Source organism: Typopeltis vanoorti, chromosome 10 (assembly GCF_054136105.1).
Source record: "Typopeltis vanoorti isolate ZY-2024b chromosome 10, IOZ_Tvanoo_1.0, whole genome shotgun sequence".
NCBI classification, from domain to species: domain Eukaryota; kingdom Metazoa; phylum Arthropoda; class Arachnida; order Uropygi; family Thelyphonidae; genus Typopeltis; species Typopeltis vanoorti.
In genome coordinates, this window is record NC_143558.1 from 81689792 (window position 1) to 81717360 (window position 27569).

Sequence of the window (27569 nt, forward strand, 5' to 3'; positions counted from 1 at the left end):
GCCAATTTTGCTGATATTCTTCTATTTCTCTATTTCTTGTATGATGTTTTTTGTATCTAATCATTCTCTTATTTCTGTGTTTTTCTTTTTATCTAACCTAGTGAGTCCCAGGAGAGGTCTTAACTTCATCTGTGCCACTTCCAGTCTTTGTTTGTTTCTTTGTTTTAGAATCGAAGTTAAACTTCCAAATTTGAGAGATGGTTTAGAGGTCATATTATGTAATCTTAATTGTCTTTCTTTTGTCATTTGTTTTAATTTCTTTTAATTATGCCATTCATTCTATTGTAAATTTGTAGTCTTGCTTCCAATTGTGAATCAGTATTGTATTGCGAGATTATATTTCCCAAGTATTTGAATTCTGTAACTTGTTCTATTAATTTATTGTTAAGCATAATATTGACTTTTTGAATGGTATTTCCACACATTGCCATAGCTTTTGTTTCAGAGATTTTCATTTAAAATTTTTCTGCTATTTCATTTAGATGGTTAGTTGCAATTTGAAGTTTATCTTTTGAATTTGAAATTAGTACTTGATCATCTACATAAAGTATTGTATTTAGCTGTATATTATTTGTTAGTTTAACTCCATCTTTGAGAGTTGAAATTTTTTTACCCAAGGTAAAAAAACTTTCTACATCTATCTCTTATCCAGAGATTTTTATTTAATAAGGTCAAAGCACCTTATGTTAGCTTGTTTTGGTAAAATACTTATAAGCTGAAAGTTTATTTTTCACTTGGTTAGAGTATAATAAATTTAGTTTAATCCTTTATCCAAGTGTGAGCAAACAAAGTTTGCACCTGAAAGTATCTGCAGGACTGGGGTAAGGTGGTACAACACCAGGGCACTCCTTGCAAAGGTGGAGCAAGCTACCAACACTCCTATCTGAATATCTCCCATAATGCAAAACACATCTCCTTGCGGATATGTCTAATGTTATGCATTAAGGGAAGGGCCACAACCCAGACTAGTTTCGACCTTTATTGAGGTCTCTTCAGTGGGAGCCAGGCCCAAGTGGAGATACCAGGCAGAAGCATTAGCAGGTTGGTCATATCTACCTATAGGAGTTGCCAAATGGTGTGCCACCCTTTTTTTAATAAATTACTCTGGATTTAGAGAAAGATGTTGAAAGTTTATTTTTCACTTGGTTAGTGTATAATAAATTTAGTTTAATCCTTTATCCAAGTGTGAGCAAACAAAGTGTGTGCCTGAAAGTATCTTCAGGACTGGGGTAAGGTGGTACAACACCAGGACAACTCCTTGCAAAGGTGGAAGGTGGCACACCATTTGGCAACTCCTGTAGGTAGAGATGACCTGCTAATGCTTCTGCCTGGTATCTCCACTTGGGCCTGGCTCCCACTGAAGAGACCTCAATAAAGGTTGAAACTAGTCTTGGTAGTGGCCCTTCCCTTAATGCATAACATTAGACATATCTGCAAGGAGATGTGTTTGGCATTATAGGAGATACTGAGATAGGAGTGTTGGTAGCTTGCTCCACCTTTGCAAGGAGTTGTCCTAGTGTTGTACCACCTTACCCCAGTCCTGAAGATACTTTCAGGCGCAAACTTTGTTTGCTCACACTTGGATAAAGGATTAAACTAAATTTATTATACTTATAAGCACCGAATTACTTAAACCTTGGTATTTCTAAGCCTGGCTCCCACAGATAAGACGTCAATAAAGGTCGAAACTGGTCTGAGTAGTGGCCCCTTACCTTTAATGCATAGCATCATACATCTCCTCAAGGAGATGTGCTTTGCATTAAGGGTAAACACGAAGAATAGTGATCAGAGCTTATTCCCCCTTTACCACGAGTTGCCTATGACTTGCACTACATGCGGGGTCACCCAGACTTGCACTATTTGCAGGCGCAAACTTGACTTACTTGTCTGTTTGCTGTTTGCTTACTTGGGAAATGGATTAAAACCAGGTTTATATTTAAAATAGCTTTATCTTTAATCTTTGACAGTTGTTTTCCATTCTTTTAGGATTCTGTTTATATAAATGTTGAATAAGATTGGGGATAAGTCACAACCTTGTCTTACTCCTTTATTTTTAGTTATAGGTTCTGATGATGTTCCATCTGCAAATTTGATGCAAATTTTTGTTTCTCTGTATAGACTTTTTATTGCATTAATTAATTCAGGAGGTATTTTATCATCTTGTAATATTTTCCAGAGTAGATTTCTGTTCAAGTTATCATAAATCTTTTCGTAGTCAACAAATAGAAGAAAAGTGGACAGATTAAATTCTTTTCTTTTTTCTTTGATCTGTTGCATTGTGAAAGAGGCATTTGTGCATCCTCTCCCTCTTTTAAAACTACACTGTTCTTTTTCTAAATAATTTTCTGTCATCTCATCTCATCTTTCTTTTCCTCTTTTACCTTGCGGTGTCGAGGGTTCATTAATCATCGGACCTCAAACTGTTCACAGGATAAGGTGGTCAGCCCTATGCCCCGGTGCATCCTATGTCTGTAGTGTTGAGTTCTCAAAGCCAGTTTGCCTGCTTTGCGGGATGAAAAACCCCAGGATAAACTGGGGAAAAAAACCTACTGTCCACGCCCAAGACTGGCTAACTTGGTTATGGCTGAGGAAGATCCTTCAGTTCCTCACGTCACCGACGGGAATCGAATCTAGGACACTCCTTCTCCAGGTATATAGTTGCGAAGCGCACAGCCACTAGGCTAAGCATGAAAAAACAAGAGATAACAATAGTGAAGTTGACATTAATGGTTGTTCATGAAGTGGAATGTGAAAAACTGAAGATAATGATTTCTATATGCAGAAAGATCAGCAGTTAATCAAAGAAAATGAGTGATTAAATCTGAAGTTATTAGTACACCAAACAGTGGATTAGCATAATTTAACTCAAACAGATTTTTATAAAAAAATCATTACCAATAGAATATAAAATTTTGAGTAGAAAATGTTGAGTTCTTCTTCTAAATAATTTTCTGTCATCTCATCTCATCTCATCTTCCTTTTCCTCCTTTACCTTGCGGTGTCGAGGGTTTATTAATCATCGGACCTCAAACCGTTCACAGGATAAGGTGGTCAGCCCTATGCCCCGGTGCATCCTATGTCTGTAGTGTTGAGTTCTCAAGGCCGGTTTGCCTGCTTTGCGGGATGAAAAACCCCAGGATAAACTGGGGAAAAAATCCTACTGTCCACACCCAAGACTGGCTAACTTGGTTATGGCTGAGGAAGATCCTTCAGTTCCTCACGTCACCGATGGGAATCGAATCTAGGACACTCCTTCTCCAGGCATATAGTTGCGAAGCGCACAGCCACTAGGCTAAGCATGAAAAAACAAGAGATAACAATAGTGAAGTTGACATTAATGGTTGTTCATGAAGTGGAATGTGAAAAACTGGAGATAATGATTTCTATATGCAGAAAGATCAGCAGTTAATCAAAGAAAATGAGTGATTAAATCTGAAGTTATTAGTACACCAAACGGTGGATTAACATAATTTACTCAAACAAATTTTTATAAAAAAATTATTACCAATAGAATATAAAATAAATCGGATTTTTGCTTACCATCATTACAAGAAGGGCACCATCTCAAAAGAGGAAAGTCACTAGTGGTGTGCTGCAGTTTTGGGACCATTGTTATTTAATTCGTATATTAATGATATGGGAATAGGTTTAAGTGGTGATATACAACTGTTTTCAGACGATGCATAACTGGGGAGAGTGATGAGGAATCAAGCAGATGCTGTGGCCTTACAGGAGCACTTGAATAGACTGCATGAGTGGGAAACAGTATGGAACTGTCAATTCAGTGTTGTCAGGTGTAAGTTTCTGAAATTTGGTAGGCAATAACATGATGCAAAGTATACACTTAACGAAAGTGTATAATTTGCATCCTATTTTGGAGAAAGATGAGGAGATAAGAGACCTTGGAGTGGTAGTGGTGGACAAGGATCTGAAGTTCAGAGGTAACACTGCACAAGTTGTGAAGGCATCACATCAGATTATGGCAATGATGCAGAGGACCTTAACTTGCAGAAATAAAGAGGTTCTGGTTCCATTGTACAAGGTCTTGATCAGGCCTTGTATGGATTGTTGTGCACAGATTTTTCCTCTGGGTTTTCATGGTGATGAGGATATGCTGGATGGGGTCCAGAGAACACTGACTAAGGTCATAACTGGTCTCTGGGATATGAGGAGGACAGATTGAAGGAATGCAGTTTGCAAAGCCTTGTGAATAGGAGGAAGAGAGGGGATATGATTGAGGCATTTAAGCTGATAAAGAGTTGTTCAAGTGTTGGTAAAGAGACGTACAAAATTCATAATCAAGAAATTGCAGGCCTTTGAGATGTGGTGCTATAGAAGAGCACTGAAAATTTCTTGGAACAAGAAAAAATTAATGAAGAGGTATCGAAGTTAAGGGGAGCCAAAAATGCACTCATGGAAGACCTTATAAGGAGAAAGTGCAAGATGACAGGACACATATTAAGAGGATCAGCAAGGAAAACATCTCTGGAAATAGTGGTGGAAAATTAGGTAGAAGATCTCCTGGTAGACCAAGAACTTCTTGGGTTGATAATATAAAGAAATGTTACAAGAGCTATTATGAGATCAAAATAATGGCAGAAGATTGGATACTCTAGCATACTATGATTGCTATCCTCCAAATTTGAGAAGCTACTTAAGAAGAAAAAGAAAGGGTTGTTACCACGCTAATGTGGAAGAAATTTTTCATAGAATCTTTTGTGAGACCACCAACCTACAAAAAGCAAGTTAGTGGTTTCACACTGGGAAATAAAATTGTCTATCACCTAAAGACATTTTGCTAAACATCCATTACCATAATGGGATTCATAACCACTAGCTGAAGGGTGGATACTTAACTATGCTGCCAATATGACCAGCATGTAGTAAACTCAATTCTTCTCTCAGAGATGTTTAAAATCAGTTCTTTATATTACAACTATTAAATTATTTCAGGAAATTACAACACATACCAAATATTAATTAAAAGATAATTTTAATCAATACTTCCTATATTTCGGCAATGTTACATTGTCATTTTCATGGGAACAGGAACCTATGATATGTGCATGCAGGCACTAACAACTAGCAAATGAGGCCAAAGAGTAACTAACGTTGTTCCTAGAGTCCTAAAGGTGTCCCCTAGCAGGCTAAATTGGGTTTTCTTGGCTGTTAGGCTGATGTTCTCAAGATGCAAGCTTCCCAAATTTGGGGCAGTCTCATGTACCCAAATGTGTTGAGGTTTGGGAATTTTTTTAGAGCTGAGGCTGATTCCATGAACAATCTTCCATATTTATATTTGCTGCAGTGTAGTAAAATGGCTTTCTTCCATCATAATCTGTGGTGGGTATCCAGAGCATGGTCCGCAAGTCCAGAATGGCTGTATTGGTGAAACCGGATTTAGTCTTCTTGTTCGGATATCCTGATATTAGCTGTCCTGCCTGTCTGGCCAAATTGATAATATAAAGAACTGTTACAAGAGCTATTACGAGATCAAAAGAATGGCAGAAGATTAGATACTCGAGCATACCATGATTGCTACCCTCCAAATTGGAGAAGCTACTTAAAAAGCAGAAAAGGTTGTTACTACGTAAATTGCAGTTTACAGCTGCAAGGGTCCTGGTAGGTCTAGGGGAAGTGGCTGGTCTTTGATGAAGCAGATAAGAGATGCCAATTTCTTATATGGTTTGTAACAGGTCGTCAGGTCATATTTTTTTAGGATTTCGATTAACTTTTCATGTGTCCCGAATGTAAGGAATGGTGATAGATTTAGTATAATCTTTGTTATGGGGGAGAAGGGGGACTGTGGTTAACTGGTTTTAATATTTTCTAGATTTTTTTGGGGTTGTAGCCATTGGATAAGAATGTGTTAAAGATGTGGTTCAGTGTTGTTTATTATTTTAACTGTATAATAGAACACAGAAACTAAGTAAATAATTAATTTATTAACTTAATGCTGATATTTCGCTGGTGTTATAACCAGCATCTTCAGAGCACAAAAACATTGTTTGTCACAATACGCGAGACTATAACAACATGGTGTACTTAAACAAAATTGTAACAGCAACACAAAGACTAGAGTCCTGATTTTGGCACCCTCTATCTAGGGGAGGGGAAGCTTTTTTTTTTTTTTTTTCAGATAGAGGGTGCCAAAATCAGGACTCTAGTCTTTGTGTTGCTGCTACAATTTTGTTTAAGTACACCATGTTGTTATAGTCTCGCGTATTGTTTTTTTTATTATTATTATTATTACGGGTATCTCCATGGAGTCAGTAGACTCATCGCGGGAGACCCAAACTAGCAAAACAATATCTGTCATATCTCTTCTTGAATTCATTTACAGATGAAGAGCTCACAACAAAGTCAGGCAATGAATTCCACTCATTCACCACCCTCCAGGCAAAAAACCTTGTTCTGACACCTTTATTAACCACACTCTTCTTTAATTTCCAGAGATGACCTCTTGTTCTTCCATCACTATCACACAGCTGAAACATTTCCCCTGCATCAATCCTATAAAAACCTTTTAGTAATTTGAATGTTTCTATCATATCCCCTCTTCTTCGCCTATCAACCAATCTCTGCAATCCACAAGCTCTCAATCTATCAATGTAGGGAGCATTTTTTATATCACTCACCAACTTGGTCACTCTTCTCTGAACCCTCTCCACAGCCTCCTCATCTCCAAGGAATCCAGGTGACCAGGCCTGAGCACAGTAATCCAAATGTGGAAGTATCAATGCTTTATAAAGGGGAATAATAACCTCTTTATCTCTGGATGTCAGTGTGTTCCTCAACAACCAAGTAATCCTATGTGCAATCTTGGACACCTTAGCAATGTGTCCTCTGAACTTCATCTCCTTATCTACCAATACCCCTAAGTCCCTAGCCTCATCAATCTCTTGGAGTACCTTTCCATCTATGTAGTACACAGCTGGTAATCTTTTAATCCCAAAATGCAGGACTTTACACTTTTCCACATTGAACTGACATCCATTTTCTTTTGCCCATTTTACCAGCTTATTTAAATCCTCCTGCAAACTTTCAACATCAGCTTGATTTTTTATTGCACTACACAACTTTGCATCATCAGCAAACAACTGAATATCTCCCTTTAAGCCATTTCCTATATCATTTATATACAAATTAAACAACATTGGCCCAAGCACAGAGCCCTGAGGCACACCACTGGTCACCTGCCTCATTCTGGACTCGGCTCCTCCATACACCACCTTATGGTATCTCTCCCTGAGCCATTCTCCTATCCATATCACCAATTTAATATCCATTCCCATCTGCTCCAATTTGCGTAACAGTGTTCTATGGGGTATCCTGTCAAAAGCTTTAGCAAAATCCAGAAGTACCACTGTGTAGCCAGTTCCTTTGTCCAACTCTGATGTTATTCTATTATGGATAGTTAATAGATTGCTAAGGCAGGATCTACCTTTAACAAAACCATGTTGGCCTCTATAGAGTATCATATCCTGATCCACCCGTTCTTGAATTTTGTCTTTAACCAACTTTTCCAATACTTTTACCACTACTCCTGAGATGGTGATTGGTCTGTAATTCAATACTGCAGTTTTAGAGCCACCCTTATGCAAAGGAACCACTTTGCCTAACTTCCACTCCCTAGGGACCATACCAGAGTTCAAACTTAAATTAAATATCCAGGTAAGAGGGGTTGACAATTCATTTGCACATTCACGCAACACCCGAGCTGATATTCCATCTAAGCCTACCGCAGTGTTTGCATTTAAGTTTCGCAATATATTTAATACCTCTGATTCTTTAGCTTCAATTCTCACATTAGGTATTGCTATAGGTATAGAGATATCCTCACTTGGGTGATAGACTTTTGAGAAGTGATCACTCAGTAACTCAACTATTACATCTGATTTTGTCACCTCAATACCATCAGCACCCACTAAGGTTATCCTTCCGAAGTCATTCTTCCTCTTACTTGCCACATAGCGGAAGAACTCTTTGGGATTACCCTTGATCTCTTTGGCTAAGGTCTTCTCATAATCTGATTTAGCTTTTCTTACTATGCTGGTAACCTTCCTAGCTTGAGCCTTGTACTGCTCATGGGTGTCCTGATCGCCCTTCTCCTTGTAAATTCTCCATAACATTTTCTTTTTTTGTAGTTCAAGCTTGATACTACTGCTCATCCATCTAATGCCTGCCTTGTTTGACCTCCTGACCATGGGAACACAATCTGATATTGCTTTCCTCAGATACCCGCTGATTTTATCCCAAGCACTGCTAACATCTTTCCCTTGCAATATGTTCTGCCATGGGATGGCTGCAAGCTCACTCCGAAGCTTGTTATAATTGCCTAACCTGTAGTTTCGTACATACCCCTTCTTAATAGAAAAATCCACAGATTTTGCAACCTCCCAAGTCAATACCACATGATCGCTTTCACCAACTGGAGGTAACGAGGTCACCTTACTTAGCCATATTGTGACAAACAGTGTTTTTGTGCTCTGAAGATGCTGGTTACAACACCAGCGAAATATCAGCATTAAGTTAATAAATTAATTATTTACTTAGTTTCTGTGTTCTATTATACCGTTAAAATAATAAACAACATGTTCGACGAACACATAAGTCTGTCCACATGTGGTTCAGTGGTTAGGGCACAGTCATCTGAACAGATTAATTTTGCCCTGTTATATGGGGTTTTCGTAACCCCATGTTGTGTGTGTGGGGGGGGGAGGGAATTGTTGATGAATATATCTGCCTGTATGGGTTGGTTTTCTGTAAATAGAGAAAGCCAAGGAACCATCAGGCATACACATTCACACACAGGCAGATACATTCACTATTTTTGTGTTATGTGTATATATTGGCCAGTATGTGTAAACAGTGAAGGAAAGACTGCCAGAAGGAAGACGTGTGACAAGTGTATCTAGAAACGGAAGTGTGTTCTGCTTTTCAATCTCAATTGTGAACTGTATGTGCTTGTGTCGTTTGTTTAGGTGGCTAAGGAAAGTGTCTAGTGTCCAGCAGCCATGGGGCCAGATCGCAAAAACATCATCAACGTACCTAAGCCAGACTTTAGGTTTTAAAGGAGAGGAATCTAGAACATGTTGCTCAAGATGTTCCATATAAAAGTTGGCAATAGGGGTAGGGAATAATGGCGAGCCCATGGTTGTGCCTTCTTTTTGTAGGTAGAAAGCGTTTTGCCATACAAAATAACCAGAATGTAATACATGTGCAAAGAGCACCATGATATCTGGAGGGAATTTGTCAGGTAAAAGAATAATTGTGTCATTGATTGGGACATTCATAAAGAGGACAGAGACGTCAATAATTGACTAATAAATCATCTTTTTCTAATGTAATGTCTTTGATTATGTTTATGAAGTGCTGTGTGTTTCTGATATAGTAGGGGGAAATGACCTGCCGACTCCTTGAATGTTGATGCTAATTTCTTGGCTAGGTGATAATTCAGGCTGTCTATACCTTCGACTATTGACCAGAATGGTGTGCTATGTTTGTGTATCTTTGGTAGACCGTAAATTCTCGGAGAACAAGCGTAGTGTGGAAGTAATTTTTTGACTATATTTAATTAATCTGTTCTTTAAGATGTTTGCATATAGTTTAGATGCTGTTATTAAGAGAGTAATGCCTCTGTAATTTCCACATTTGTCCTTGAGACCTTTTTTGTGTATATTTATTACTACTCCAGTTTCCCATTCTTTTGGGAACTTTTGATATTACCAGATATTATTGAAGAGTTTAAGTAGGATTTCTTTCAAGCTGTTGTCTGCTTATTTAAAGAGCTCAATGCATATTCCATCCAGGCCAAGGCTTTTTCAATTTCTTGAGTTTTTCAATTATTTTTCTAATTCTTCCATTACTATTTCTTCTGTACTTTCCTGTATATTGATATCTTCAATAATGTGAGTTTTGTCATTATTTTGTATTTCTTGTTTTTCATTTCACAATGTTTTATAGTGTTTCTGTCCAATCCTCTTTGGAAATTAGATTATTTCTTAATTGGTCATTTTCTGCTGTTTGTAGTTGCCTGAAAATTTTTAAAACCTATTGTTTGTGGTCCAGTGATATCCTGCTCTAATGATTTAACATATTTACTCCAATCTTCTCTGCGTATACTTCTGGAAAGCTTTCTGACTTCAGCCTGTACTTTTTTATTGTCTATATGGTCAGCAGTGTTTTTACTCTACAGATAGATTTTAAAAGCCAGTTTTTTTTCCTGTCGATTAATTCCTTTAAGTCATCCAAGTTCTGAGCCATTTTTTGTTTTTCCTTGATTTGTATCCTAAACTTTCTTCTGCTGCTTTTAGTGTGGTTTTCTTTATATTTTTCCAGTCAGTTTCAATATTGTTTGTGGTTGGTTTTATTTTATCTTTTATTCTGCTTTTATATAAGTTTCTAATACTCTCCTGTTCTAGGAGGTGAATTTTAAACTGTTTATTAGATGTTGGTTCGCTATCTTTTTTTCTTTTGAAGTATGTGGTTCTTTTTATGAATTCAAATCTGCTTTCAACTAACATGTGATCACTATCAATTTCACTTCTTCTAAAAAACCTTGTATCCATGATATTATTATTTATTTTGTTGTTAATAATAATGTAATATATTATTGATTTAGTTCCTCTTGCTTCCCATATGTACTTATGTATATTTTTATGCCTGAAGAAAGTATTGCTGATTTTTAGATTGTTAAATATGCAGAAGTTTCTTAATAAAATTTCATTGTTATTGATTACTGATCCAATGATTACTGATCCTCTGATCCAATGCATCCTGTTGTTGGGTTATTTCCCACTCTAGCATTGAAATCTCCCATCAAGATTGTTGCTGCATTTTTATTTGTTTCATCAGTACATTCCTGAAGTTTTCTGTAAAATTTTTCTGTCTCTTCCTCTTTTCCATCTACTGGTGTATAAATTCCGAAAATATTGAATGTTTGATTCATAATTTTCATTTAACTTTGATTATTCTGTCTGTTACCCAAATATAATTTGAAATGTTGTTTTTCCATTTTTTATTAATCTAACCTGCAACCCTAGATGAAGCCTGTTTGTCTTCTGGAACTCCAGAGAAAATCATGACATAATCTTCCAGAATTTGAGATCCCTTCTTTTTCTTTTTTACCTCAGTTATTGCTGCTATATCAATGTTTCTATTTTTTTAGTTCTCTGTTTAGTTCATCGATTTTGTGTGTGATTCCATGGACCTTCCAAGTAGCTATTTGTAATTTTTCAAAGAGAAGTCCCTGTCCATTAGATTGGTCAATTCTGATTAAAACCATCCTATTTTTCTTCTTTAGAGCTTTGCGAGTAATTGTAAATTTTCCCTAGATAGACTGTCGCCTTAAGGCCTCCGAACCTGCCTTTTGGGAGGGAAAGCAGACTCCCACTGCGCGAGATAGAAAAAACATAGTATAATAAGAAAGATTCACCCCTAGCCCTTGACTACTCTAATAGCATTGGGGGGGGGGGGGGGGAAGGAGCAAGAGGAACAACAAGAAAGAAAGAAGAGTAGGGACCTGGTCTACAGATAATATACACATGTATATTACATGAAGTAAGGAATGGTCCATCATCAGGTACCTCGGGTTTGCCACTCCCATCCTCACTATAATGAGCCCTTGAGGGTGCTTCCCACTTTTAAGATCTCAATAAAGCTAAATTCATCTGTAAAATGTGCTGCTCTACATTATGGAAAACCTATAGAAACTTTCAAGGAAGTCAACTTTTCTCATTTTGCAATAAATTAGGGTCTGAAAATATTTATGTTCAAATTTATGTTGTTGGCATATTTGATGAAAACTTTTTTTTCCCCCCAAGTATAATATCCTGTTTTAAAAACAATTACATGTTTTATTTCTTAGAAAATATGCAGCTGTGGTATATCTCACCAATAACAGGTTTGAGACTGGGAAGAAAAAACTCCATTATTTAACTTTTGATGATTTTCTTCATTGTGCCAATCACAATGTTTTTTAAAACAGTATAATATCCTGCTTTAAAAGCAATTACTTGTTTTATTTCTTAGAAAATATGCAGCTGTGGTATATCTCACCAATAACAGGTTTGAGACTGGGAAGAAAAAACTCCATTATTTAACTTTTGATGATTTTCTTCATTGTGCCAATCAAATGATGATGAACTGGTCTTGTACTAAACCTGGTAAGCTTTTTCTTGTGACCTCTTGCAAAACTACTAAATTATTTTTCTATTAAAGTTCTTGCATATATATTTGTAAACTGTTCCTATTAATGCAAAAAGCTTCTGGATTAGATGTATGTCATAATTGAGATCCCAATATCTTTGAATACAGAGTGTAAAGTAAAAATATAATGCATCCTTGGAATCAATTGCTTTTGATGTTTAGGGACCATAACATCAGTATTTTATTATTTAAAAGACGTCAGCTTCAAGAAACTAGTATGTTTGCCTTTTAATTTTGCTACCAAACAGAATAGTTTAATGTGTTCTTTCTGGTTCTGTCTTGTAGATAATAAGTGATCGTGGTCAGGGCAAAGAAAGGATAACAATAACTTAATGCAAAATATTCCTGTTCAGGCATAAACTACATGAGATCTTGAGATCTTATGTAGTTTATGCCTGAACAGGAATATTTTTTTTTTTGTTTGTTTTTTTTAAAAGTAATGGCATTTCTGTGACCTAGAAGCCATGGACCATTCCTCTTTTCTTTCTTTTTTTTAAATAGGAAATCATCATCATCAGATCCATTAAGTTAAGCAGTAGATCAGAGATGAAATGTTACCTTTTCAAAAAAATTATTTAAAAATAAACCAAAAGGATGTTAACCTGTAAGTAATTCTGCAAAAGAAGGGTTGTCTGTTAACTTAATTGATTTCTTTTGGATTTTGCAAAGCATTTTTAAGAAAGTTTTTAGCTTTAGCTTTTAACTCTTTAGAACATCACTCTAATGTGATGTGCTAAAAAAGCCACAGCATTGGAAGGAGGGCTTTGCAAACTTTTGATGCACTAAAGGGATGAATATCAGAGTTATACTGTTTTTTGCCAGGTATTTCATCACATTTTGATTAATGTACATATCTCATACTCTCTCTCCTTTAAATTTTCCACCATCACTGCCATTGGCAGAACTTGAACTTCATTCTTGATATAACTACAGAAGAGGTTGAAGGTTGTTAGATCACAAGAATGGGGCACTAGAAAATGTACTTTTTTGGTGCCTTTGCTACTTCAGTGATTAGTTGTGCATTTTGGAATGTTTTGAATGCATTGACCATATTCTGGATATGTAACAGTGCATCATCTTATTGATAAACAATATTATTTGGTCTTCTAGTAGTTGGGACATTAGCAAAATCTTCAATACGTTATGATAGACAATTCTAGTAACTGTTATTTCATGAAAATAAAAGTAACAGCTATATATGCTGTATGTTACGTGTTTATGTCAGGAATTATTAATATTTTTTAATTTACATATTAACTCCATGTACAATCATCACTACCGCACATGGGTCTGGATATCAGATTGGTCAACTGGATTCAGGATTGGCTGTCCGATAGGTATCAGAGAGTTGTGTATGGTGGAGCAATATCAAAGAGGCAGAAGGTTACAAGTGGGGTTCCACAGGGCTCAGTACTGGGACCTGTATTGTTCAGCCTTTATATCAATGATATTGTCAATGGATTGCAAGGGGACTTGCGGATGATGCGAAGCTGGGAAGGGTTATCAGTAATGGTGCAGATGTGGCTGCCCTGCAAGAGGATTTGAATAAACTAGACAGATGGGCAAATGAATGGGAGTGTCGGTTCAATGCAGCAGAATGTAAAGTCTTGAGGTTTGGGATTCATCAATGGGAGAATGCATACTCAATTGGAGGAGCTATACTGGAGGAGGTAGGGAAGACAAGAGATCCGAGAGATGATGATTGATAGAAAACTGAAATTCAGGGAGCATATTGCAAAGGTAGTGAGGATAACTCAGAGGATTGCTGCAATACTGAGAAGGAATCTGACCTGCAGAGATAAAAGAGCTATCATTCCATTGTATAAGACCTGATCAGACCACACTTAGACTATTGTTTTCAGATTTGGTTCCCAGGATTTGAAGGGGATAAATTGACTGTGGAAAGGGTACAGAGGCAGAAAACAAAGATGGTTTCAGTACTGTACAATATGCGTTATGAGGATCGACTGAGGGAATGTGGACTGCAGAGTTTGGTGGATAGAAGAAGGAGAGGTAATATGATCGAGACTTTTAAACTGTTGAGAGGGAGTTACATGGTAGACATTGGTGAGTTCTTTCACTTGGTGGAACGGCGGGAAGGAGCGATGACAAGATGCCATCCCTATAAGTTACGAAAGGCGGCTGTGCACAAGAGAGTGAGGAGTGGTTTCTTTGTGTGGAGGGTGGTTGAACATTGGAATGCATTGCCTGAGAGAGTGGTTGGAACAGGAACAGTCAGTGGGTTCAATGAGTGGTATGATAAACTTTGTGTTTCCTAAAAACGACCTCCCACTATGAGTCTTTTGACTCCATGGAGGCCTGGATAATAATAATAATTATTATTATAATTATATAATAATTATTATTATTATTATATTGACAGTGTTGTACTGCAGGAAGTGAATAAGATTCGAGATTTGGGAGTTATGGTTGACAGTAGACTGAATTTGAGAGGGCAAATTGCAAGTTTTGCAAAGACTGCACATCATAGTGCTGCTATGATAAGATGTATTCTAACATGTAGGGATAAGGAGGATGTGGTGCTACTTTATAAAGCACTGGTCAGACCATACTTAAACTATCTTTCTCAGGTTTTTTGTCACCTGATTTTCAATGTGATAATGGAAACATTGGAGAGCTTCCAGAGACAAGTTACTAAACAATATCAGTTCTCTAGAATGAATGCTGGCTATGGAGAGATTAAAGAAATATGGATTAATATGATAATATGATTAAAAGAGTAGAAGGTGAGAGAGGAAGAACCAGAGGCCATTCCTCAAAGTTATTATTATTACCCAAGACCCAATGGAGTCAAAGACTTATCTGGGAGGTCCTTTTATCATACACACAACTCATCATACCGTGCTTTAAACACGCTCAAATTTTTTGTTGACACCACACTCTCAGGCAAGGCATGAAAAAAATCTGCTTCTCACTTCCCTACGCTCACACCCTCTTTATACAGTTTCCAGGGATGACCTCTGGTTCTCTCCTGATCTCCCACTATTTTCCATAGAACCTCTCCAGCATCGATCCAATAACAACCCCTTACTAACTTGTAGGTCTCTATCATATCTCCCCTCTTCCTCCTGTTCACCAGACCTCTGCAAGTTGCATCTTCTCAATCTTTCCTCATACTCGACATTCCAGAGGTTAGAAACTACCTTAGTCAGTCACCTCTAGATCCTTTCCAATATATCTTCGTCCTTCTGAAAACCAGGTGACCAAATCTGAGCACAATAGTCCATATGTGGCCTAATCATAGCCTTATACAGTGGAACAAGAATCTCCATGCTTCTACAAGTCAGTGTCCTCTGCATCATTCCCAGAAGCCTTTGTGTTGTCTTCACAATTTTGGCTATGTGTCACCTAAAATTTCAGATCCTTATCCACTATCACCCCCCCAGATCTTTTATTTCCTCCACCTCCAACAATATATATAAACCAAGCATATATATGCATCCCATCTTTGTTTTCCAAATTTTAAAACCTTACATTTTGCAACATTGAACTCACATCCCCATTTCCGTGCCCAATCACTCATATTATTCAAGTCTTCTTGTAAGGCCACAATATCTTCTCTACTCTTCATGGTTCTTCCCAACTTTGCATCATCTGCAAACAACTGAATATCTCCATCCAAATCTTCACCTATATCATTAATATACAAGTTAAACAGTAATGGCCCTAAAACAGACCCCTGAGGCACTCCACTATTGACTTTCCTTTTCCTGGATATTGCTCCCTCATACACAACTTGTTGATACTTATCAGATATAGTTCGCCCACCGATTAGAGATCCCTCGACACTTCTGCGCATGTCAGAAAAAGGAGAATCCATTCTGATAATAGGGTAATCAGTCTGTATTGTGGGATGAGTTGTTTATTATTACAGGTCGGAAAATTAACTTCTCTTTTATGATTATTGTAGTTAACTATGTTGCTTGTATAACAGTTGGAAAATTTTACCTATAAAGCACATGATTTCACATGTTGGCGACCAATTCGTACGTCCTTCGTTTCTTTCTCCCCTTCAGCATGAATCGACTATTCTTGGCAAGACGCCAAGCAGAGACCTGCAAACAGGCGAACTATAGCCAGTCTCCAATCCAATGCACTAATCTAATATCCAACCTATCCGCTCTAGTTTGACTATCAACTTGCCTTGCGGTAATCTATCAAAAGCCTTTGTGAAATCTAAGTATATTACTGTGTATCCTTCTCCTCTGTCCAAAGAAGCAGTCACCTTATTGTAATAAGTAAGTAGATTACTAAAACATGACTTCCCTTTAGCAAATCTATGCTGTCCATCAAAAATAATACCATTGTTGTCAACCCAATTCTGGATCGTAGTTCTCACAAGCTTCTCCAACAACTTAACTACAACACCTGACACGCAGATAGGCCTTTAGTTTGATACTTGAGTGCTATCACCTCCTTTATGAAGTGGCACGATCTTGCCCTCCTTCCACTCCTTAGGAACTTGACCCAGTGCAAGACTTGTATTAAAAAAATATGTCAAGGCAGATGTCAACTCCCTGGCACATTCCTTCAGAATATGTAGTGATATATTATCAAGTCCCACAGCCTTATTTACATCTAGTTTGCTCAACTCCCTATACACCTCTTGCTCACTTACAGTCAACAATCACTTGCAGTTACTTGCTCACTTATGTAAGAATGTGGTGAAGTAGATTTTTAACATGGAGAATTGTCAGTAAATGGAATGCAGAGAGTATTCAGGATTTTGAGATTGGGTATGATAAATATGTCAGTTGGATGAACCTCCCACAGTGAGTCTGCCAACTCCATGGAGGGTGTAATAATAATAAAAGAAATCAGCAATAAAAATTTAAGGACTATGAAAATGAACAGAAACACTGAACACATCAACTGCATCCTGAATGTAGAACCTGTAGATCAAATAAAAATTTAAGCAATTTAAGCAAATGGCTGAAACAGTGAATATGGCAAATTATAATAAATAAGCTTTAATGTGAATTTTCCTCCAGTTTTATGGTTATATTATTATGCTAACTCACAGGATTCCAATACTGAATTAAAATTCTAAAATTCTATTCTGAAGTCAGCTGAGAAACATATACTGTATGTTTCTCAGTTTTGTAAGACAGTATCATGCGAAATTGTAACTATTGTAATACTTTGCTATTAAACTGCAATTATACAAACAAATTACATAGAAAAAGTGGATATTTAAGATCCAACGTTACTTCAAAGCTGAATGTTTGTAGAAACCATGAAAGTTTCATAAATTTGACCTGAGAGCTTACGAGAATACAATCCTCGACATCGGAGTTGCCTTAGCTTTAACTATTTAAAAAAACACAACCACTTCCCAAGCCTCCCTATATTCACCTTTTATTAGTGCATTTGATAAAGGTTTCACTCACCTGACAGCTATTTCAAACTGGTTGGGTACAGTGTTTCATACATAGGGAAGTGTTAGCCTCCAGAGGAATGCCACCAAAATTTAACCATGCTATACAATGCTGTAAAGCTAGTTAATTTTATTAATCTTATTTCAGACTGGTTCTCTTAAGAAAGCAAAAAAACTCTCATTCAGTACTGAAGAAATCTGTCAGAGAAGTGTATTTTTCGTAAGCAAACTCTCATTTAGTGCATAAAAGTAACTACTAAAGAAAGAGCCATATGGCTTCATTGGATGGATTTCTTTAGTATTGAATGAGAATTTTTGCTCTGTTTAAAAAAAGATTTTGCCTGGTCTCTGAAGAGAGCCAACCATGTTGAAACAGCTGTCAGGCCTGTGAAATATTTATCAAATACACTAATAAAAAGTGAATATACAGATGCTTGGACAGTGGTTGTGTTCTTTTTTAGGAATGTAAGCTTAAGGCAACTCTGATGCTGAGAATTGTAGTCTTTTAAGCTCTCAGGTCAAATTTATGAAACTTCCATAGTTTCTACAAATGTTCGACCTTGAAATAATGCTGGATCTTTAATATTCACTTTTTCTGTGTAATTTACTTTGCTCTAATGAAGCCTTATGACTCTTTCTTTAGTAATTAATAAAAACAAATAAAAATATCAGATGGGTGGTCAAACATTCATTATGTGGTATTTAAGTTTAGAAATTTTTTTTTGCATGTAAATGAACTATATTAAGAAATAATCATCTTTGTTATTAACTACATAGTAATAAACCTTGTGTTGTTTTTAAGTTTCAGGCAGGGGTGGCGGCATCCCCAATTTTTCTCTATATATAAATATATTTATTAATTTATTTATATTTGCTTGTAATATTAAATTTCATCGTCAACAATCCTATACAATTCTCTTATTTTGTATAAAAAATAATAAAAAATCCATCTTGTTTCACTTAGGAGGGTGAAGGATGTGAGCAGCACTGTGTTCACCACAGTGTCATATTGCTACGCACGCAAGCATATGCATATCATGGTGAGATGCAAGCTATTAGTGTAATGCGGTACTGTCCGTCACGCAGTTCCACTGTTGTTTATATGCAGTTTGCGCCAGTAGTAGAGTGTTCGTAGTGCTTATCGTGTTTACTCCATCTCTTTAAATATTTGGACATTACAATTAAATATATTTGTTATAGTTTATATTTTAGAACATTATTGGAGTTATGAAAATGGATTTTATTTTTAAGTCATTTTGAATTATACTAAACTGTATAATTTTATCAATAATAAACAATATTTTTTCATGAAACAAAACAAGAAGAATGTGTTTTATTTTTAAGTAATTTTGAATTATACAAGCTGTATTATTTTATTGATGATAAACAATATTTTTTCATGTTTAATTTTTTTTTTAATTTTTGCCATAATTTTGATATTTTATCCAAACACATATACAGTGTGTATGTATATTTTGAAAGTTGCAGCACCCCCATGATTTCAAGCCACAAGCCGCCACTGGTTTCAGGTAATCTAATGCATAGGATTAAAGATCTATGAACACGTAAAAGAATTATAATTTATTAAAATAAAACTGTATTTTAATAAAATACAGTTTTATTAAAATGAAACAGAAAACAACTGAACATAATACTCTAAAATGGTGTTTCTCAACCTTTCTAAGCCCAAGGACTAGTAAAATGCCTAAAACAATTCTACAGACCACTAAGTTATGTAATTTTTTTAAAAACCTATGTTTACCAACATTTGGGAAAACTATGCTATTTATAACATAATAAATCTAAAAGCATGTTTTGAATACATATGGAAATATAATTAATTAAATTGGAAGTAAACGATTAAAAGTTTTTAATCATTGTACAAAGTTTTAATTTTTATTAAACAAATAAATGATATAATTATGTTACTACTTACTTTTAATGAGCTGGTTGAGCTTCTCAGCCTTGCAAAGTTGCTGGATATCTGGCTCAATATTGGTCAACTTCAGTTGAAGATCAGCACACACATGCTAAGATGATTTCTGTATTTTGTTTTTATTTGAAGGTGTGATGAAAATCCTTTCTCACAAAGATAGGTTGTAGAAAACTGCATGACGATTTTCAATGCTTCAGATAATTCAGGAAATTCACTTCTCACTGAAGGTGAGATCCAGACCTGCTATCATCTTGGTCACTCATCTTTGGATCCTCTCCACCTCCTCCCCATCAGCAAGAAACCTTGGTGCCCATATCTGGCACAGTAGTCTAGATGGGGTCTTATCAAGGCTCGATATAGAGGAACAATAACTTGTTTGTCTCTGGTTGTTAAAGTATTTTTCAGCAACCAAGTGATTTGATGAGCTGTTTTGGTCACTTTTGCAATGTGCCCTCTAAACTTTAACTACCTATCCACCAACACTCCCAAATCCCTGGCCTCATCAATCTCCTGGAGTACAGTTCCACCAATGTGATATACTGCTGCTAATCTTTTCACTCCAAAATTCATAACCTTACACTTTGCCACATTAAATTGACATCCATTTTTTTTAGCCCAGTTCTCCAAACTATCCAAATCATCCTGCAAAATTTTGACATCCTGTGCACTCACAATTGCTCTAACCAACTTTGCATCATCAGCAAACAAGTGAACACTTCCTCACATATCCTTTCCTATATCGTTAATGAACAAATTGAAAAGTAGTGGTCCAAGAACAGAACCCTGTGGCACACCACTAGTCACAAGCCGTCTTTTGGACTCCACTCCTGAATAAACCACTCTCTGGTATCTCTCCATCAACCACCCTCCTATCCATCTCACCAACCCTATATCCATCCCCATCTGCTCCAATATTCTGATTAGAGTAACGTGATATCCTGTCAAAGGCCTTGGCAAGGTCCAGTAAAATCACTGTAAACCCATTACACCTATCCAGTTCAGCCGTCACTGTGTTATAAAACGTGAGCAAGTTACTGAGGCATGATCTACCCTTCACAAAACCATGCTGTCCCCCCATACAGTATCCCATTTTCATCGGATTTCCTGATCAGTCGGTAATTTACAACAGCAGTCTTGGAACCTCCTTTATGCAGTGGAACTATTTTCCTCTCTTTCCAACCCCTCGGGACTAACCCAGACCCGAGACTTAAACAGAATAGTCGAGGGCACTGACAGTTCTTTAGCCACTTCACATACGACACGAGCTGGTATACCATCCAATCCCACAGATGTATTGACATTGAGGTTTTGTAATAGACTATTCACCTCCACTTCATTCACCACAATTCCCGTATAAGCTATTGGTTCCTTCATTCGTTTATGCAGTTGAATATGGTGAGTGCAAAACAAGTGGTTATTATAGGGGATTTTAACTATAGCAGTATAAATTAGGAAGTGAGAAACAGTATGTAGCAATTAAGAATGGAATTTCTGGAATTTTTGAGGGACAGATGTCTCGGATAACATGCACTAGAAGGAACAAGGTTCAGAAGTATTGGATTTCATCATAGGACGAAAGGATTCAAGTTCTGATCACATTGAAGGATCTGATTAGATTGCATCAAAGAATCTGATTGTAACTGAGATGGCATCCTTCTCCTCAGCTGTCAAGAGTGAATGGGGTCAGGGATGCCATCTCAGCTACAATAGCTGCATATCTGTTTATCTCCCCAAGTCACTTGACTTGGGTTGGTGGTTCCACAGGGCTCAGTATTGCAACCTGTATTATTTAAATTTTATATGAGTGACATTGTCAATGGATTGCAGGGGGGGGGGGGTTATTCGGTTTGCAGATGATGTGAAGCTGGGAAGTGTATTAGTAATAATGCCAAAGTAGCCCTTGGGAGGATTTGAATTAGCTGAACAAATAAAATGCATGGCTTGGGATCCATTGATAGAATGCTGCATACTCTGTTGGAGGAACTGTACTAGAGGAATTGGAGGAGGCAAGAAACCTTGGGGTGATCATTGATGGAAACTTGAAGTTTAGGGGACATATCACAAAGGTATCTCAGAGGATTGCTATTATACTGAGATGGATGTAGGCTACCAGAGATATAAAAGTGGTGATTCCATTGTATAAAAGCCCTGATCAGGCCACATCTGGATTATTATGCTCAGATATGGTCACTGGGATTTGAAGTGGATAGATTAACCTTGGAAAGGGTGCAAAGGTGGATATCAAAAATGATGTCAGGACTGTACAATGTTAGCTATGAGGATAGACTGAGATCATACAGACTGCAGAGTTTGGTAGATAGAAAAAGGAGAGGTGATGCGATTGAAACATATAAACTGTATCCTAGTTACAGGCTTGATAATGGGGATTTCTTTCATTTGGTAAAACAAGAGAAAGGACAAAGGGCCATTCCCTTAATGTTATGAATGGAAGTACTGGGTGAGAGGTGGCTATTTTGCATAGAGGGTGGTGACCATGAAATGCATTACCTGGTAGCGTAGTGCGAGCATGAACAATGAACAAGTTTAAGGCATGATAGATTTTGTGTTGTCTAAGATGGACCTCCAACAATTAGGCTTATGACTCCTTGTAGGGCCAGAATAATACTAATAATCATTGAGGTTGGAATTTTGACCATATTTGGGAGGTTTAATCTTTTCTTCATTTAACCATTTTTCCATTTGCTTGCCATTTATTATTATGCTTTTATTTATTAAGCATATCCCTGAAGCATGTCAACTCTTTTGCCCAGTATGCCTTTGCAGTAATCTTGCCAGGCACATCTAAATAGTGGCATGATTATTTGTTAGCTAATGTGGATGTACGCATGAGTAATGTTTTCTGAGTTATATCAGGCATTATGGAGTGACCCAACCTTTCTACTTTTTGGAGATACAGAATGGTAAGGCTTCACCATTCTGTATCTCCAAAAAGGAGAATGGTTCGGTCACTCCATGATGTCTGATGTAACTCAGAAAACATCACTCTTATACTGGAAACAGAGAAATGAATTGAAAATAAACTCAAAATTGAAACATTACCATTAGTAATAAAGTGTAGTACATGCAGCGATGCATTTAAAATCTTGAAACAGTCATCCAGTTGCAAACTGTTTAATGAGTAGTTGGTTTTGCTCTCAATTACTGTGAATATTGTGTATAGCTGCCCTTCCCTCTAAGGTAGGAGTGACTGCCTTTTATATCTCATTATACCCATGATACTAGTTCTAAATGTAAAAAAAAAAAAACCTTTAATAACATTAAAATTGATTGTTTTAAAATAAAATTCCACATTTCAACCTTTTTATTAAGGTCATTTTCAGGAATATGTCCATCTACTGTATATATATGCAACATTAAAGCAGCTAACACTGTATCGTTATAATGTTATATAATGTAATATCCAAAACTAATCAACCCACCTAACTAAACCGCTTATGATTAAAAAATAAATAAATAAATAAAAAATCAAAGTAAAATTATTAAATCTTTTATATGTTAAAAGTTATATTTGGTCTTTATTAACTATAATTAACACAACAGATATTTGGATTATAAGACCATAGGTTTAATACATATATATATGTACAAATTCTCGACTACTTTCGTTAGCAAAACTAATAAATGCAAAAAAAAAAAAAAATGAAGGAATGCAGTAACGGTTTACAACAGTTAGACTAGTCGATGAATTTGTACATATATGTATTAAACCTATGGTCTTATAATCCAAATATCTGTTGTGTTAATTATAAATTTTTGATATCTTTTTATAATCTTTTAAATAATCTTTTAATCTTTCATATAAATTTTATATCTTCATGGCAACAGTTTTCTGTGACACTGCAGTTGTAGTATGCAGAGTAATTAAAAATAAATGTAATTTATTTTTGGGCATGTCATCTGCTAGTAAACTCAGTTTGTTGTAGTGGACTTTTAAATCTGATCCTCCAGTTGTTCATGATATTGAAGTTTAAAATTGAGTAGCACTATGTAGCTATGTTACAGATGTAAATTACGACATTATTTTGCTAATTAAATATAAATGATTGACATAGCTCTTCTCTAATAGTATTTTGATCATACATACAGTACCAAATTCTATAGGTTTCTTATATATCTCCTATACGGAACTGATATATATATATATATACGTGGGGGAATGAAAAGTTCACGGCCTAACAATGAAAAAACAAATTTATAATTTAAAAATTATTGTTATTTTTCAACATACTCTCCCTTAAGACTAATACATTTATTCCAGCAATGCTCAAATGCCATTATCCCATTCCTGTAGTGGCTTTGAATCAAAAGGCAATCACCTTTTGATTCAAAGAAAAACACTGACCAGCAAGGAAGATTTTTTAGTTTTGGAAAGAGATGGAAGTCAGAGGGAGCCAAATCTGGGGAATAGGGTGGATGCTCCAACAATTCATAGTGCAGATCCCTTAATTTTCCCACTGTCAAAACACTTTGTGGGCAGGTGCATTGTCCTGATGAATGCTGATTTTTTTCTTCGGCAAACCTGGTCTTTTCTCACGAATTTTTTCGTCTAGTCTGGTTAAAAGATCGGAATAATATTCCCTGGTTATTGTTTTATCCTTTTCAAGATAATTAATAAACAAAATGCCTTTAGCATCGCAAAACACCGATGCCATGACCTTGTGTTCTTTGGCGCTGAACAACCAGCTTCTATTCACTGCTTTGACTGCTGTTTGGATTCTGGTGTGTACTGATGAATCCAAGTCTCATCCATAGTAATAAATCAACGCACAAAATCAGTTTTATTTTTGTTAAAACACTCCAAGCACCATTCAGAGATTTTCATGCGAGTGCATTTTTGATCTGCGCTGCACCCATATTGCACAAAGCTTTTTCATTTGCAATTCTTCATGATTTTTGGTGTTACACTTTTTGGACGTCCTTCACATGGATCATCTTCAAGGCTGGTACGCCCATGTTTAAACTCGGCAGCCCATTTCTTAATTGTCAAAAACAAAGGAGAGGAGCTCATAAACTTTTATGAACTTCAAATGAATTTCTTTTGCCATTAAACCTTCTTTTGCAAAGAATTTTATAACCGCATGATACTCAGTTTTATCCATTTCAAGGGATACAGACAATACCTTGGCTTCTGACAGCTGTATATAAAAAAACTACTTGATAGAATGACTTGCCATTTCACATTGATGTTTATGACAGGGGTGCACCAATGTAGAAAAAAAATCTTGCTGATAGTGTTGCTCTTTATGGTTGAGGTCAAGAACTTTTCAGACCATTCACGTATATCAGTATATATAAATATGCTTTGAATTTTTTAAGAAAATTGCTTTAACTATCATATCTGAATGCATCCCTAGTGTTTGGAGAATAAATAGGTTGGGAGTGAAATGGATGTGCAGCCTTATTAAGCTAGAGATCCACAAGAAGAAGATGATGTGGAAAGAATATTGTGAGAATAAGAGTGAGAGGAGTTATGAAATATATAAAGCTCAGGCCAGAAAAGTAATGAGTATTGTGAGAATAACTAAAATGGAGTATAAAAAGAAATTGGCCATGCAAGCTAAAGGCAATCCAAAAGAATTTTATCGTTATGTCACAAGCAAAAGAAAGAATGAATGTGGAAGAATAACTTTATTGAATGCAGATGGTACACGAGTGTCGGAAGCTAAGGAGATTGTTCAGTTAATGAGTGCTCACTTTGCTAAGATAATCAACCAGGTGTATGTAGCATGGTGCTACTGCTACATTGGATGAAGAGTTAGAAGTTCATGAAAATGAAGTGGAAGAGCTCTTGCATAACCTGGATAAGAATTTGTCAATAGGGACGGACAGATGGAATATCTGCCCGTTTGTAAAAGGAATGTTCAGCTGAATTGGCTAGGCCTTTCACACATTTGTATAACTTGATTCTCAGCACAGGAATGGAAGGAATGTATGATAGTTCCATTGCACAAGGATGGTACAAAAACTGATGTGTCTAACTACTGACCTATTAGTATCTCTGGTGTGGTAGTGAAGATTTTAGAGAAGTTAGTAAGAACTTGCATACAGAAATGGGTAGAAAGCATTCTATACTCTGCAGGGTTATGTCATGTTTTAGCAATTTGCTTATATTTTATAACAATGTTATAATGGCCAATTTGGATAAAGGGAATGGATACACTATGATAATGTTGGATTTTTCTAAGGCATTTGATAGGATACCACACGATAGGCTGTTGTGTAAACTGGAGAATATGGAATTGGAACATAATCTATTGACTTAGATCAGGGGATGGTTGACAGACAGATATCAAAAAATAGTATACAGTGGGTGTGAATCTGCCAGATTTAAGGTAACCAGTGATGTACCTCAGGGTTCAGTCCTTGGGCCATTATTGTTCAATCTATACATTGATGACACCAAGCAGGGTCTATCATCAGATTTGCAATTGTTTGCTGATGATGCGAAGATAGGCAGGGAAATCAGATGCTACTGATATTCAGCAATTACAAAATGATTGGAATAGACTGGAAATCTGAGCAAATGAAAATGTCTATCAGTTTAATGTTACTAAGTGTAAAATTATGCACTTTGGCGTGATCAGAGTTCCAGCAGCATATTATATTAGTGGTGTTATGCTACAAGAAACTGAAGAGGCAAGGGATCTTGGTATATTGGTGGATAAGAATTTAAAGTTCAAAGGTCACATAGCAAAAGTTGCAAATACAACCTAGAGGATAATTGCTATGTTGAAGCGAACCTTGACATGTAAGGATAAGGAAGTGATTTTGCCTCGTTATAAGGCTTTGATAAGACCACACTTGGATTACTGTGCACAGATTTGGTCTCCTGGGTTCCAAGGGGATAAAGAAGCTGTGGAAAGGGCGTAAAGAAGTGTTACAAAGATTATATCCGGATTATAGGATTTAGATTATGAGGACAGATTGCGAGTATGTGGATTGCAGACTCTGGTTAACAGGAGAAAGAGAGGTGATATGATAGAGGTCTATAAACTTTTGAATGGGTGTTATGGTTTCAACTGATGAAATTTTTCGTTATATGGAAGATGGGGAGAAAACATGGGGGGGGGGCATCCATGGAAGTTAAATTTATTTGCAGTCAAGAAAGGGGTAAGAGCTAGGTTTTTCTCCCAGAAAGCAGTGAGTGAGTGGAATAATTTGCCCTTACGGGTAGTGAGTGCATCTAGTGTGAATGAATTCAAGGGTAGTATGATAGCTGGGTTGGGTAATTTACAGCCTCCCTCGATGCGTCCTTGACTGGAGGTCTCGGATAATAATAATAATATTATGGAGAGCAGCTACTTAATGAAATAACTAATTCTCTGGCAAAAAAAAAAAAAAGTGCTTGTTGATTGAAAAAGGAATTCTGATTGTTTTATGTTAAAATATTATTACACAAAAGCAAACATGTCTAAGCTTTTAAAAGAAATATTAATAAATATTATTTATTAATATTTCAGTATAAATTATAATACACTGGTGTCCCAAAGCTAAGGGTGAACTTCATTTTTCCTGTATATGTAAATTTTTTATGACTACTGACAAATGTGGACATAAATTTATTGCCAGCATACTATGAAATTTATAGTACATGATTTGTGTAATATAATTTATTTTTCTGTAAATTGCTTACAGAAAACTATGTTGAAAGACATTTCAGTATGAAATATGCCACCCTGAACTGCAATGCAGTTCTCACAACATCATACAATGCATAGCACCAAGTGATTCAGGAGTTCTTGAGACAAATTGGCCCACTCCTCCTTCATAGCAAGGATAAGACCCTGTTTGTTTTCTGCAGGGGAATTTTGAGCAGCAATGCATCTGTATTGCCTCTAAAACGTGTTTTATGGGGTTGAGATCAGGAGAGAGCATTCTGGCCACTCGATTGGATAAATATCCTCAGTCTTCAGATGTGTCTCCACTGTTCGTCTACGATGTTGTGCACCATTGTCATCCATAAAAATAAATTCTTTGCCTACAGCACCATGGAATAATTCAGCATGA

General features: G+C 36.3%; 1 protein-coding gene across 1 annotated transcript in view; it reads left to right on the top strand.

Moving 5' to 3' along the window:
• The window catches only part of Fibp (acidic fibroblast growth factor intracellular-binding protein), a 177463-nt gene that overhangs the window by 109505 nt on the left and 40389 nt on the right, over nt 1–27569 (top strand). Inside the window, exon 5 of the mRNA XM_090398908.1 lies at nt 12031–12164. Coding sequence (XP_090255034.1) covers nt 12031–12164 — 134 coding nt within the window. The remainder of the gene's footprint in view (nt 1–12030; nt 12165–27569) is intronic.